The sequence below is a fragment of the Pyxicephalus adspersus genome, chromosome 4 (genome assembly GCF_032062135.1).
Source record: "Pyxicephalus adspersus chromosome 4, UCB_Pads_2.0, whole genome shotgun sequence".
In the NCBI taxonomy this organism is placed as follows: Eukaryota; Metazoa; Chordata; class Amphibia; order Anura; family Pyxicephalidae; genus Pyxicephalus; species Pyxicephalus adspersus.
Genome location: NC_092861.1, coordinates 14,440,017 through 14,454,064, shown reverse-complemented (window position 1 = coordinate 14,454,064; position 14,048 = coordinate 14,440,017). Strand labels below are relative to the sequence as shown.

Below are 14,048 nucleotides of genomic sequence, written 5' to 3'. Positions count from 1 at the left end.
ATGCAGTCTTTGTTACCCAGACATAGGATTCCTTTGTCCTACAACCTTGGCGTGATTGTTAGAAAAGTACAAACAACTGCCTGTACTGAGAATCAGCAAATTCTGCAAATCTGCATTTGCAAAATACACATACATCTGTGTCCTATGATATTAAACCATGCTTATTGAATAGAAATTTACATTTTAATTGTGATCATATTAGGTTGGAAAAATAGGCACTTAAGTTCAATCAAAATTTGTTGGCTATGCCAGTCTGTTGTAAGGATTGTTTCAGAATTGCATATTAAGCCCGTAAGCCTGCAATTGTTCTATAGGCTTGAGCAACCAAATGGTGAATATGGTTGGTAAGAGTGTGGTTGGAAAGTGAGAAGGTGGTTCTCCTAAGTCATCTTGCAGCAAGCATTTCCCTAAACCACGTTTACGTGACTGACTGAGGTTCAAAAATGTATCCTCACAATGTGCCTGGACATTAATGACCTCATTTTTGCTGTCCCCAACAAATGACGTGAGATTTTCTGAAACTACCTCTTCAGCTGATGTAACCCGTTATATGGCAGCAGCAGCAATGGAGATATTGCACAATCTCTGTACTTTACTTGGCTACATTTACATAAACCTAAAAAAATTAGACATTCCCCATATAAAATTGTGCTAGGGTCAGCCAATTACAACACCAGTTACCTAATGGTTATTGATGAAGCTTATGGCCTGTTGCCATTTAGAACTATACCAACCTGTAGAGACCAGGAATTCACATTCCATGCCATTGTTCCCCCTAGACTACCTTGTCGGGCGTATCACCCAGCACTTTTTAGTAGCCACCTGGCTGTTTTTGGGTGGTTACTGAAGAATTGGGTCACAACATAGGAGCCACCACCTGCCTACAGCTTCTTCCCATCCAGCTCAAAAATATTTCTGGGGAGAACACTTCATGTAATTAGGTGAATATCAGAACCACTTTGTATAGGGTCCTACTGTTGTATTAGCAACATTTGCGAGGTATCAACTGCTTCTGTAAATTTAATTTTGACTTGTGTGGGCACATGGTGGCACTTTGCACTGTCATTTGTTTGTACGTTTCCTCTAAGTTCTCTTCAGTACCACAACAATAAGTAAGTCTCTGGAATATTAAGAGCAGTGTGCTTCTAACTTCATCTTGCAGAAATGTCCTCCAACCCACCCATCTTAAAATGGTCAAGCTGATGTCATCATAAACATAATATGTATGCACCTACATTTGCATCTGACACCTGCAACCTCCCTGATCGAGCGTTAAATGCACATAATCTTTTTTATTTCCGTTAAAATTGAACTTCCTTTAAAATAGTTTAACACACAGGTTTGTCTTGGTGTGAAAGGTTGGTGGAATGTTATGGACGGGGTTTAGAGATGATCTAACATAAGTTTTCCCTGTAGATGATCTGCATGTTTTGGACACTTTTGCTGTGTTCTGGTTTTGCTGCAATTTTAATAAACTTTTTTTCCTTGTTCTTTAGGCATGCTACAAAATGGAAAGAAGTTTGATTCATCCAGGGATAGAAACAAGCCTTTCAAGTTCAGGTTAGGACGTCAGGAAGTGATCAAAGGATGGGACGATGGTGTTGGTCAGGTATGAATGACCTTTCATGTGTGTTAAAGTAAACCCAGTTATGAATATGATATATCTATACAATACCTAATATTGTACCTACTACACTACGACTGACCCCCACCCACGAAAACCTCATTAAAAGTAACTTGTAGGTTGTTTTTTTTTTTTTTTTTGGAAAGTGACATTTACAACACACAGTAATGTAATCCAGGCCCCAGATCCTGCACAAGAACAAGCGCAAGTATATTAAGAACTGGTCATGTCCCATCATGATTACAATTCAGGTAAGATTACACTAAGATGAAAAAAAGGAACAAGACCACTTGAAGATTGGAATGCAGAGCATCATAAAAGGCCCGTTGCTCGAATCTCAGGGAGGAAAACCATGGGACCACAAATGTACATATAAATGTAGCAATCCATGTATCTAGATCTACTGGTCATTTTGATTTTATTGAGGACAACCTATGCTTTTGTATTAACAGCTTTTGGTTCTGAACACATTGGATCAGCAATGAAGAGAAGATGTATTTCTATTTCTTAGTTCTACTTTTCACCTTTCAAGCAGCTTGAGAAGTTGGGGAAATAATGATCAAATCTGGTTGTAATTATGAAAGACAATATGCCTGATTTGATAAAGCTCTCTAGCACTAGAGAGGATATACTTTCAAATGCGAACTTGGTTGATTCTGGACCAGATCCATTAGAGGTTTGTTGGATCACCCAGGTTCACAGATGAAAGTGTATCCTCTCCAGCCTTGGAGAGCTTTAATAAATCAGACCCATTGTCTTATAATTACTGCCAGATTTGATCAATTTTGCCCCATCAAGGAGTTACGAGTGGCCCATTGGCTTAGACAAGTCGCTGCCTGTAGGATTTAAACCATTATTTCCTTGCTTTGGTTTGCACTAGCCCCACTAGTCAGCCTGCCAAGTGTATAGAAGCTTCTGTCTCTGTATATTTGCACGCAGTGGTGACGTATCATTTCCATTCAGCTAAAGGAAAATGAGTAAGGAACAATGGAAACATTTGCATAGCATTAGCAGTCACATTTGAATCAAAGGGCATTCAGACATGGGAATTTCTCAATAACTGCTACTGTAATAAGCCGATTTGATTTTTTCTTGTGTGCTTGCCTAGCTTTTAAAAAAATTCAAGTAAGGTTTTATCAATGTATACATAAGTTAATTTGCTTTGTGGGTTTTTTCCAGCTTTAACATATTGCTGGTTTAATGTCATCAAACTGTGTCCTAGTTCTGTATGCACAATATTAAATTGGGTTCCCCAGTGAGGCACCGAGCTAGTTGACATTGACATTTAAATATTCCCTTACCGCTCTTCAGAAACAGAAATGAAAGTTATTTTTAGTAATGAGCAATATGTGTAAAAGCCATTTGCCCATCTTGACTGGGTCAGCGATCATTGCTTATTCAGTTCCACTTTTATAATGTGCGTTTTTCAGGCAGTGACAGCTGCATAACTGTTAAATCATAGGAGACACGCGTCTACATTTCTCTCTCCCAGTGCTCCAACTTGCGTCCTAATCAGGTTTCTGCAATTTTTGGCCATCTGCGACTCTGCAGGGCTACATCAGATGTTTACATGCTCTTACACTAATCCTTTATGGAAATAGACTGGCAAGACTGGTCACATCATACCCAATCATTGGGATGTTGTCACTTTCCATAGTGAAGCATTAGCAACTTATAGATTTTATAGATCCGCCACAGCATAAATAAATCAATAAGTAAAATTGGAACAAATTGACAATCAAGTAGATGCTAAGCAGAAAAGAGAACATCATGGGTGGATAGAGCAATTGAAAGAGAAGTAGTATTGCTTAACAAATAGATATACAAGGTAAGGTAATAAATAAATGCCAATGTGGATGACCTGTACACAAGTTCAGAAGAAACAAAAGAATGAGAAGTATAGTAAAAAGATTGAATAACTGATTAATATTATAGATGTATAGTAAGATTTAGGCAATGATTCTGCAGTATAATAGAGGAGGACATGTTTTTTAAATATATACATTTGTATCCTTTCTAAAAAAATAAATAAATAAACCTGTGCCCCATCCAATGCATACAATACATTTATAGTCCCTCAATGGAAAAAAAATGGAAAAGTCATAGAAATAAAATAACTAAGCAACTTTGTTACTAAAATCTATATGGAGCAAAGAAAATCTCCAGTGCTTTTCTGGTGCCTACAGCCGTGATGTCAGCTATGGTCAAGAGAAACTTCAGAATCTGAAGGGTTGATTTCCTAGTTGTGCTCTGTGGCTTCCTCTCCCAGCTCTTACGTTGCCACAAGACACTTGCCAATGGATCAACCCATTGAGAACACCAAAGGGAACCAGGACTCTGACTCCTCCCGATGTCTCAGATTCTTCAGCTTTTTCAACAAATGCTTTTCCTTGACTACAGTAGAGATTGGTAGTGTGGCAACTTGGGGGCTGTAGGAGTATTGGATGTTGTCTTTTCAGGGGCTTCACGTGTTTCTACATTGATTTTAAAGGCGGAATCACTTTACGCTTAATGGTTTTCAAAGTGTACCTTTACCAGTAATGTTTTATGTAATTTTATTACTGCCTGAGGTCTCTTTTAGAAGTTTTCCCTTCCCACAACTAGGGTAACATATTTGGGTGGTAAAATCTTTTAACAGAAACACAATAGAAATTGGAACCTGGATAACCTAGATTTTATCTAAGCGTATAAGGAAGCATAAAATCCTATAGAGCACCCACTCTGCAAAAAGATCCGCAAAAAAGATCTTCAAATACATAGCTTGTGCTTAAAATCGAATAGGAATTCATTTAATAAAATAACCCTACATTGTACACTTAGCACCTTGTCCCAAAAAAAGGGAAAAAAGTAAGACGCATTTCTTTGCAGCTAAAAAAAATCATTATGATTCAAGTATAGATTTTCTAAGACAGATCATTGCTTGCATATCTTTTGTCTGCAGCTCTCCAGAATGCTTTGCCCATTGCTGTAGCTAAGGTGCACAGCATTAAAGTTATTTATCGTACATATTTGCAGACAAGTACCCACTTGCCATTACTGAAAGTGGCAGATTTATAAATGATGGTACTATTTTTATACCTAAATACAGGAGATTTTACAACCCCCTCAATCTCGGAATTTATTTTCATCAGTTTTCTCATAATCTAGTTGCTGCTGACACAAACACCATGCTATGCCTGGACTGTTCCTGATCAATGTGTTTGTAGACAGTGACATTGCATACTTAAGACTTTGGGTCTGATTTATTAAAGCTCTCTTTGTGTTCAGGGCTGCAAAATAATTATTTAGTAAACATATATCATCCATCGTGTTCAGTAATTTTTTTTATAGGTCTTTAAGATGTCCAATATGATCTGTGGGCCATTCTTAGTTTCTGCCTGAGTCTGTATGTTTTGGAGCATCCTTTCTCAACTTTGGGATTGGTTCCTCTTGGGGTTCCTGGCAGGTTTCTTGGGCTGTGGTTCATTGATTTCCTTCCTGTGGCCAGCTCAAACTTTATACAGATGGCATCTTTTGTGGAAAATGAATCCAGCGCTGCAAGGCACAAGTAATAACCACTTAGCCACCTGCCACTTTTTGAAAAAGCACCCTAGAGTATAGTTAGTTGTAGATCACAACTGTAATTATTTCTGGGAATGGGGCAGTGAAAGTTTCTTTTGAAAGGAAAATAAGTTCATGTTTTTCCTGCCATCTTAAAGAAGCCAGCTAGCTTAAAAGAATGATAGACATAAACACAAAAATTTCTAATCAAACACTTTATTGCACATCTTCAAGTTAAATTGTGTGTGTTTAAATGGTACTCCAATCCCCCACATTTAAGTTAAAAAAGTACATTGTTTATTTCAAATGTAAAAATTATTCCCCCGAATATGGGGATGTTTCTCATACTATGGTGATGGGCCTATATATTGCATACCAGGGATCATGAATCAGTTAGAATACATCAAAATACTTGCAGAGGTCATGTTTCCTTATGGCGAAGAGGAAATGCCCTTGTAATGGGTGTTTCAACAAGACAACTACCCCAATTACAACAGTAAACGTCTTAGTTCCAGACCAACAAGATTGATGTTATGGAGTAGCCAGCCCAACCCCTGGACATTGATTCAATAGAAAACTGGTGGAGTGACATAAAAATGCTGTTTCTGAGACAAAACCATGACCAAGAAGAATAGTGGAATGTGGTCCAATCATCCTGGGCTGGAATACCTGTTCACAGGTGCCAGAAGTTGGTCGACATTCAAAACAGACGTGCAGCAGTTCTCAAAAACAGTGGTTATATGACTAAATATTAGTTCAGTGAGTCAAAACAAAGCAACATCTTGAAACATTTGTCAGTTTTTACAGTGAATGTTTGAGTTTGTAAAGAAGAATGCAGACAATCTTATTTTGAACAGCCTATTATTTTCTGGTGGTGTGATTGTCTCTGTGAACTAGTCGAAGATTATCCACCTATACACATGTACTGTTCACCTGCCAATTCATTGCATTTTAGCACCACTTGCAAAAAAGAAAGGATACATTCTGATGTAAAAATAAAAACTAGCTCCTTTACTTCCCTCTGCATTTGCATAGCAATTTCTAATGTACCATAAAAGAGCTGTGCATTACATTCCTGGGGGTCCGATCCTATGGAGTCTGTTGTTTTCTTCTATGTAACAAAAATTGTGTGTGTTTTTATATTTAAACATTATTAATTAATTAATTACTTTTTCTTGGTTTCTCCAGATGAGTCTGGGCCAGCGAGCAAAACTGACGTGCACACCTGACGTAGCGTATGGAGCCACGGGGCACCCAGGCGTCATCCCCCCCAACGCTACTCTGATCTTTGATGTAGAGCTCCTGAAGATCGAATGAACATGTTGCAGGGCAGGCTGACAAAAGATCTCCGAAACCATCATCCTCCTCTTCCTTTAACTGACACTACCCTCACTGCTGGAGAAGTCAGTATGATTGAGTAGGACCGCTTCAGCAGTGAGGTGACCTGTTAAGTCTTCACAATACCCCCTAGCTCTGCCAGAGGAGACTAGCTATATAAAACCCAGCCTTCTCTGACAGTGGGAGGGAGTCATCATTTTAACAGGATTGCTTTTAAGTGATACCTGGTCAATCTGTGTAGGTCATGTCTCTTTTCTTAATAATATCGAGCAGTTTTAAGTGTGTCTGTCCTGTGTTCATAGGAGAAGTAGCCTTTTGCTTATTGATGTCGCCAGTGAATTGCCAAGCTTGAATATCTATTGAAGACACAAAATAACTGCTTTTGTTGGGCACATGTGATGGCTGCACTTAAAAACTAAAGGTCCAAAATTATTTATACATCATAAGCTTACTCATGCTAGTTTTAATAAGACAGTAGCAAAATGCAAAGACCGAATTGCAACACCCCCTAGCAGTTGATGAGATTTGGTCTGATTAGTTGCGGCACAGGGCCGTGCAGTCATTGTGGTTTGCACTGCCTTAATAAATAAGCCCGGAAGACTGAACACAACAAAAACAACATTTAGGAGATTAGGTTTCATAAAACCCAGATTTATAATCCTATGGTTCCTGCCAACCAACATACATTCCACCCGTTACCTATATACAGATGAGCTGAAAGACATAAAAGAGACGAGGGGACCTTGGGTTTCTAATAGACCATTGGCTTTCCTTATTGGCCTTTCACAGACCAGGCGTCAAACTTCCAATCATTTCAACACAAAGTCACAGAACTTGTGATCTTTTATGAATGTATCTAACATCTGTCCTGTTCCTGGCCATAAGAACTGAAAGTTTTACAGTAAGGCCTTTTACACAATGCTTGTGGCAAGTGACGTTGCCTTCCCTTTACTGCAGCTCCTTAAGGGGTCCTGACCCTAAAACGCACTAAGAATTAGTTTTGTAGGGTCATTCATTAAAAAATGGCGTGTTGTTGGGAGATCTTGGTAAAGATCATTATACAGTTTTTGGGTACTCTTTACCAGAATTCCTCTATCCTCTCATTTTGAAAGGGGCTGCACTCTGTTGGTTTATTTTGCATTACGGGTACTACCAAAGGACCCTTGGGCATCCTTGGTAGATCTGAGGCCCAACAACAGATCTGGAATCCCAAAGAGATGCAAGAAACTGTGGCTGATTCAACCCCACATTGTCTACAATTAGTTGGTTAGGCTAGGTCACCTAATACAGAGACATAAACTGCAAAGGTACGTTGACAGAAGGATCATTGGGAATGTAGAGTATGGTCAGAACGCTGTAATTGGCACGCTACCCAGGCAGTGTTTTCTGTTCCCACTCCAAGCAATGTGTACACGGCCTTCAAGTAGTCCTGTTCCTGGCAACTTACAAAGACAGTTCCAGAACACCAACATAAAATTCTTTACATTTTTAGTTCTTTTTAAGTCATTTTATGAAATCCCTACCCTTTCCTTTTTTTAATGATCACATATTGATTTTACATTCAACGTAATGTTGTTTAGGCAATATCTATAATATTGTATTTAAACAACCATTGGTTTTCCTTGCAGAGAAATCATAATGAAACAAATAAAATTATTTGGGCTGTTGGTCTTGTAAAAATAGACCTGGAGGGTCATCCATTTATGGTTATAAAAAGAAGTGGTGCACCAATGGACTGACGAAAACATCTTCCTTTAGTAGGTGGTAGAGGTACAGATACTGCGCGTTTCACAGTTACAAGCATTTGTCCTATGATATGTAATAAAGGAAGAAGTTTTCTGCTGGCCAGTGCTTCCTTCATTATCTATTCATTTTTTAATCCTTTTATTACTAATATTTCATATGAGTAAAAATAAAACGCTCCAGTAGATGGGCGTTAAAGCACCTGGTGGAGAAGCCATTGTCACACACCTGGAAGGCTCTCCACCAGGTAATGTAATAGTGAATGTCGTGAACTGCTTTATAAATAGACGCCATTAAGCTGAAATGTGTTCAGTCGTTCCTGCACATGTATATAGATTTCTTTAATATATTTTAAATTCATGCTTCTTATTTTTGGTGTTCATAGAACTGCCTTTTTAAAGAGCCCTAAGGCTTACTACCTAAGTTCTGTTTTTTGTAAATTATCATCAAAGTATCTTCCTAGATCTTGGTCTCAGCCTATAAGAAAAGAAAATCTGCTCCTCATTCAGGGAGCCCTCATTGCTGTTACTGTCATTTCAATTTCTAAAGTTGTATCTGTGTTTTTGTCTTGATGCTTAAAAGTTTATTGCTTTCCAGAACGTTAAGCAAATTAAAAAAAAACACTCAGCTACACCAACAAAAAAAAGCCTACTCTGGTATAACACACTCTCTATAAGTTGTACATTTTTTTAGATTTATTTCCAGATGGACAAGTTGTTTAAACACTGTGAGAGCCGCCATTTTGTCAGCTTTGGAGATAAAATGAACCAATCTCTTTCAGGCTTCAGGCAAAATTGTAACAGTAACAGCACATTTGGTTATGAAGACCACTTCTCCTTGTTTTAATGGTACCTGTGCTTTATAGCATCAGACTTGTTCTGTTATCATCTGTCTTTAAGATGTCATAGATTCCTAGCGAATTGATAAACCTTTTCTCAGGACAATTTGGTTTCACTCACAAAATGGCTGCCCTCACGCTATGTTTGAGACTGACACACATCAGTGATATTTTGCTGTCTGGAGGCAAGCTTTTTTTTTTTTTAATTTAATTTGCATGTGACATAACTCACACTCTGAATAAATCAAATAATCTTGTATTAAAAATAGAAAAATATAAATAAAACCCACTGCCTTACAGTACACTTAGGACAGGAGGTGCTCGGAAAAAAATCTGTGTGCGACCCGTGCACAAAAGGGCATTAGCTATGGGTTACCTGTCGTACCACTCCAACTCAAACCTGTACGTCATGCTTGCTGCTGATCAAAACAAAGCCTCTCCTTTAAGTACCTATATACAGATCTATATATATAAGAAACAAGACAATAAATTTTATGAAAAACATTGTGTTTTATAACTTGTGCAGTGTATTTATTTTTTTTCCTATGTGGCTCTTATCTGGGAATTGGAATAGGTAGAGATCTGAATAAACATAATACCCAGATATAGAGAGGAGGATCCATCCAAACCATTATCAATAATAACTTGTATTTGAATAGCACTGACGTATTACACAGCATTCTACATTCAAGTCCAGACAAGTCCATTGTCATATCACTACCTGTTCAGCTACGTACACAAGTGCAATGGTTCCCATCTGATAATTGTCTCAAGGCTGATATCGGACGAGAATCGTGCGTGTATACAGTGCTCATTGTCTGAACGACTGTCCTGGCCAATCCACGGACGATGGACAGCAAATGATTACAATGGAAGTGAAAGTGGAGAGAGTGCAGCGGGGTGCCCCTCCGTCGGTCTCCTCCTCTCCATAGAGCAGAACGGTGCTGTATGTACAGCGCTCGTTCATGCATCGTGTAGTCATTAGCTGGAAACCCCTGAAATTAGCCTTTGTCTTTCATGATCCTTTCCAACGACAAATATTGCACGTGTGTACATAACCTTCCTCACAATGTAAAGGCATTAGCACAGACAAAGGCTAAATTCGGGGAATTCCAATTAACACAACTGCATGTTTTTGAAATGTAGGAGGAAACTGGAGTACCCAGTGGAAACTCATGCAAATACAGGGAGACCATAGAGACCTGATTCAGATGACCTGGCACCCGAGTGCTGCAAAGGCAAGAGTACTAGCCACTGAGACAATGTGCCACCCAATGGGGGAAATGTTGACCCTCTATGTAGATCAGTGTTTCTCAACCAGGGTTCCTCCAAAGGTTGCTAGGGGTTCTTTGAGCAATTTGTGACTCTCAGGTCAGTTTAACACTGAAGGTGGTATTCTTCCTACAGATCACCAAACGTACTGTGAGCTGTGGAAATAGTAATTATAAAAGGAGTTTCCTGAAGACCTGAAAGTTATTTCAAGATTTTCTCGTTTTGAGAAAAAAATTTGAGAAACACTGATCTATATCCTCAGAGCTTTCTAAAAATATGTGGGTAGTTTACAGGTATAATGCATACAGGGGAAAAGGAAGTGGAATGCCTAAATATAATGATGGATTTATTGCCACATTCAAAGAAGTTAACACTGAAGGTAAATTAATAATTAGGACCAAAGGTTTGGTTCTCTTCTTGATTAGGCTAGGTAAAAAGTGAAAGGCATTTCAGTATAGTTATTGTTGTTATCATTATTATTATTATTAATAATAATATTTGGGATTTATATAGCGCCAACATATTACGCAGCCCTGTACATTAAATAGGGGTTGCAAATGACAGACAGATACAGACAGTGACATAGGAGGAGGAGGGAGGACCCTACCCCGAAGAGCTTACAATGTAGGAGGTGGGGGGAGTAACACATAATAGGAGGGGGGATATGTAGTAGTGGGAATTATTGAGGGTTTTAAGAGACAGAAGAAGATGGGTAGGCAAGTGTGAAAAGTTGGGTTTTAAGAGCTCTTTTAAAGGAGTAGAAAGTAGGAGCAAGCCGAATAGGACGAGGAAGACCATTCCAGAGAGTCTGGGCAGTTGTAGAAAGTCTTGTATCCGTGCATGTGAGGAGATTGTGCGTGAGGAAGTCATTAGTAGGTCTTTGGAGGAGCAGAGAGAGCAGCTGGGGGAGTATTTTTTTACCTGGTAAGTAAGGTAAATGGGACAAGAAATGTGGAGGGATTTGAAGGCAAAGCACAGGAGCTTGAAATTGATTCTAAGGTGAAATAGAAGCCAATGAAGAGAACTACAAAGAGATGCAGCGGAAGAGGAGCGGAGGAAAGGATGGATGAGTCTGGCTGCAGCATTCATTTTCGATTGTAGAGGAGAGAGTCGGGTTAGTGGAATACCAGAGAGGAGGAGGTTACAGTAGTCCAGACGAGAGATGATAAGAGCATGTACAAGCAGTTTGGTGGTCTATGGGGACCACCCATAGGTGAAAGTGTTGTGTAGGTGAAAGTGACAGGACCTGGAAATTTTCCGAATATGAGGGGTAAATGGGAGGGCAGAATCGAAGGTGACACCAAGACAACATGCCTGAGGGGAAGGACGAATAACAGATTAAAAATGTAAGGGGGGTATGATGAGTTCTGTTTTATCCAGGTTGAGTTTCAGGAATCGGTCAGACATCCATGATGAGATGGCTGACAGGCAGCATGAGACCTTATCCAAGACTGAGGGAGACAGGTCAGGGGTGGACAGTTAGATTGTTAAAGTCAAAGAAGATGTACATTAAAACATTATCAGTGAGAAGGATGCAGTATTTTGATCAAATGGCTATTTCAAGAGCTTCTCTTGACATTAGAAATTAGATTTATAGAGGACATTCTTGTCTAGTGTTTCTCTGATGGTCCACCTGAGATGTATGTTTTTCAGGAAGTTTTCTTACAAATCCAAATGACAGCCTGTTTTATCGTATGTGACATTTTCTCCTCCTAAAGGAGACTTCATCTAAAATTGTGTTTAGTTCTTAGAGTGACTGAATCAACCACTCGATTGTTGGTTGTTAATTTCTGGCACTTCACACGCTAAGATTGTTTCACAAACAAACAATCCTGTTGAGAAAAATACATCTTTAGGGAAACAAGTGCCAGGTACTAACATTTCAATGCAGTTTATGATTTGTTGCCAACATCTACCAAGAACTGAAATTACTTCTAACTAACGCATTTGCTAAGAGGGAAATTGACCAAAAGGTTTTTTTGAAATATCTATCCAAAAATAATAATACCATCACATTCTTGTGATGTCCCCATGTAGTGTCTTACTTCATTGGGTATCCCTCAGTAGGTCTGTAAATCTGTGCATTTGCCTGAGTAATTCTTGATGTCCATGGCTTCAGCTGACCTGATCCTACACAGACCAGGAAAAGTTAGAGCTAGTTTTATATTGGATCTGTATCACTTTTAGGAAATGTGTTGAGAAGAGCAGAAGGCTTATTACAAGTAAGTAAGTAATTATTACAAGTAAGTATTACAAGTTTATAGTAAATCGTAATTAAACCCTCTTGTGTCTCACAGAAAAGATGACACCATCTTGGCCTCTCAATAGATCTGCAGTTGACATGGTGCTCACCAATCACCACGTGATTAACTATGACACATACGTTTGCTTATAAAATGTGATTATCACCAGAGGTATGATTTAAATGTAACTGCTTTGGGAACCCAATAAATCAGGGGTTTAAATCTGATTTAAAAGTACTTACACCAGGTAAAGACCTTTTTTTATGTAGAAGATATGGCTCCCATACAGTATGAAGAAAGCCTGCAAGCAATGTTTGTAGGCTTCATTTGTAAATCAAATAAACAATATTGTTCCAATCTCATTTTTATTTGTGATTTTATGTGCAGAATGTTGTCCTTGTTGAACATACGGTACATTGTCATTTCCAACAACCTATAGGGATAGGTATTATCAGCACAGTCCTGCTCATGTTCTGTCCTATAGGATTTATTTCAGCCTGATTGGTTGAAAAAGTAGCTAGTTAGTAAAATAGAAAATATAAACTTTGTGCAAATGTTTATGAAATTTGTGCTAATGAACACACAATATGATTTTTAAAATTTCCATTAAACGATGAGACTATTGAAATATCAAACGTGTGTAACAAAACTGATATCTGTAAAAGTAACAAGTTTTTATTGCTTATCACTTTAGATTATGGCCTTCCTAGTGACACACCATCAGCAATAAAATCCAGATGCAAGTTCTATCCATTCTTTATGTAAAACAAAAGACCAAAAATAGATCAATGCACACAAAACACTGCCATGTATAATAAGGATGCCAAAAGAAAGCCTGGTTTGTTCCTATAACAATGATGTATGTAAAACAAGTAATGGCAAAGTAATTGATGAATAAATAGTGTGTTGCAGCTCATGTGATTAAGATAGGTGTAAGGCCCATAATATGGAATTAGTGTAGCTTGGAGATTCATGGTAATGCTGTATCTACACAAGCTCCATTAGAGGATAGTCAGTTAGCAAATTGAATGACTGCCAAGTGCCACTCCAAACCCCAAGACTAAGTTTCAAAAGTGTAATGGTAGATCAAACATTCTGCACAATTCCTGGTTGCATTGTGACCCCATTAGCTTCCTTGATGCACCCCAAACAATTTACAATCCATTCTGATAAAGGATTCTGAGCAGAGGTGCAAGCAAAGAAGTATCAATGACACTGGGCACCTACCCTGATCAATAGGACAAGTTTATGATTGTTAAGCCATCCATTGCATGCAAGCCCAGTGTAGTTCCATGTACCATCTGTACCTACCATATTGATTCAGTGTTTGGATACCCAACCACCTTCATCTACCCTTATCTGGAGCAATAAAGACCCCCTTACAATGGAGGAACTAAACACTTTATGCCTAATACCTATTCAAACAGCCATTGCATGCTGGACATATCCT

General features: G+C 38.5%; 1 protein-coding gene across 1 annotated transcript in view; it reads left to right on the top strand.

The window, feature by feature from the left end:
- FKBP1B (FKBP prolyl isomerase 1B) overlaps nucleotides 1-9,587 on the top strand; it is a 42,772-nt gene extending 33,185 nt beyond the window's left edge. Inside the window, exons 3-4 of the mRNA XM_072407463.1 lie at nucleotides 1,497-1,609; nucleotides 6,353-9,587. Coding sequence (XP_072263564.1) covers nucleotides 1,497-1,609; nucleotides 6,353-6,481 — 242 coding nt within the window. The 3' untranslated portion in view covers nucleotides 6,482-9,587. The remainder of the gene's footprint in view (nucleotides 1-1,496; nucleotides 1,610-6,352) is intronic.
- The last annotated feature ends 4,461 nt before the right edge of the window (nucleotides 9,588-14,048 follow it).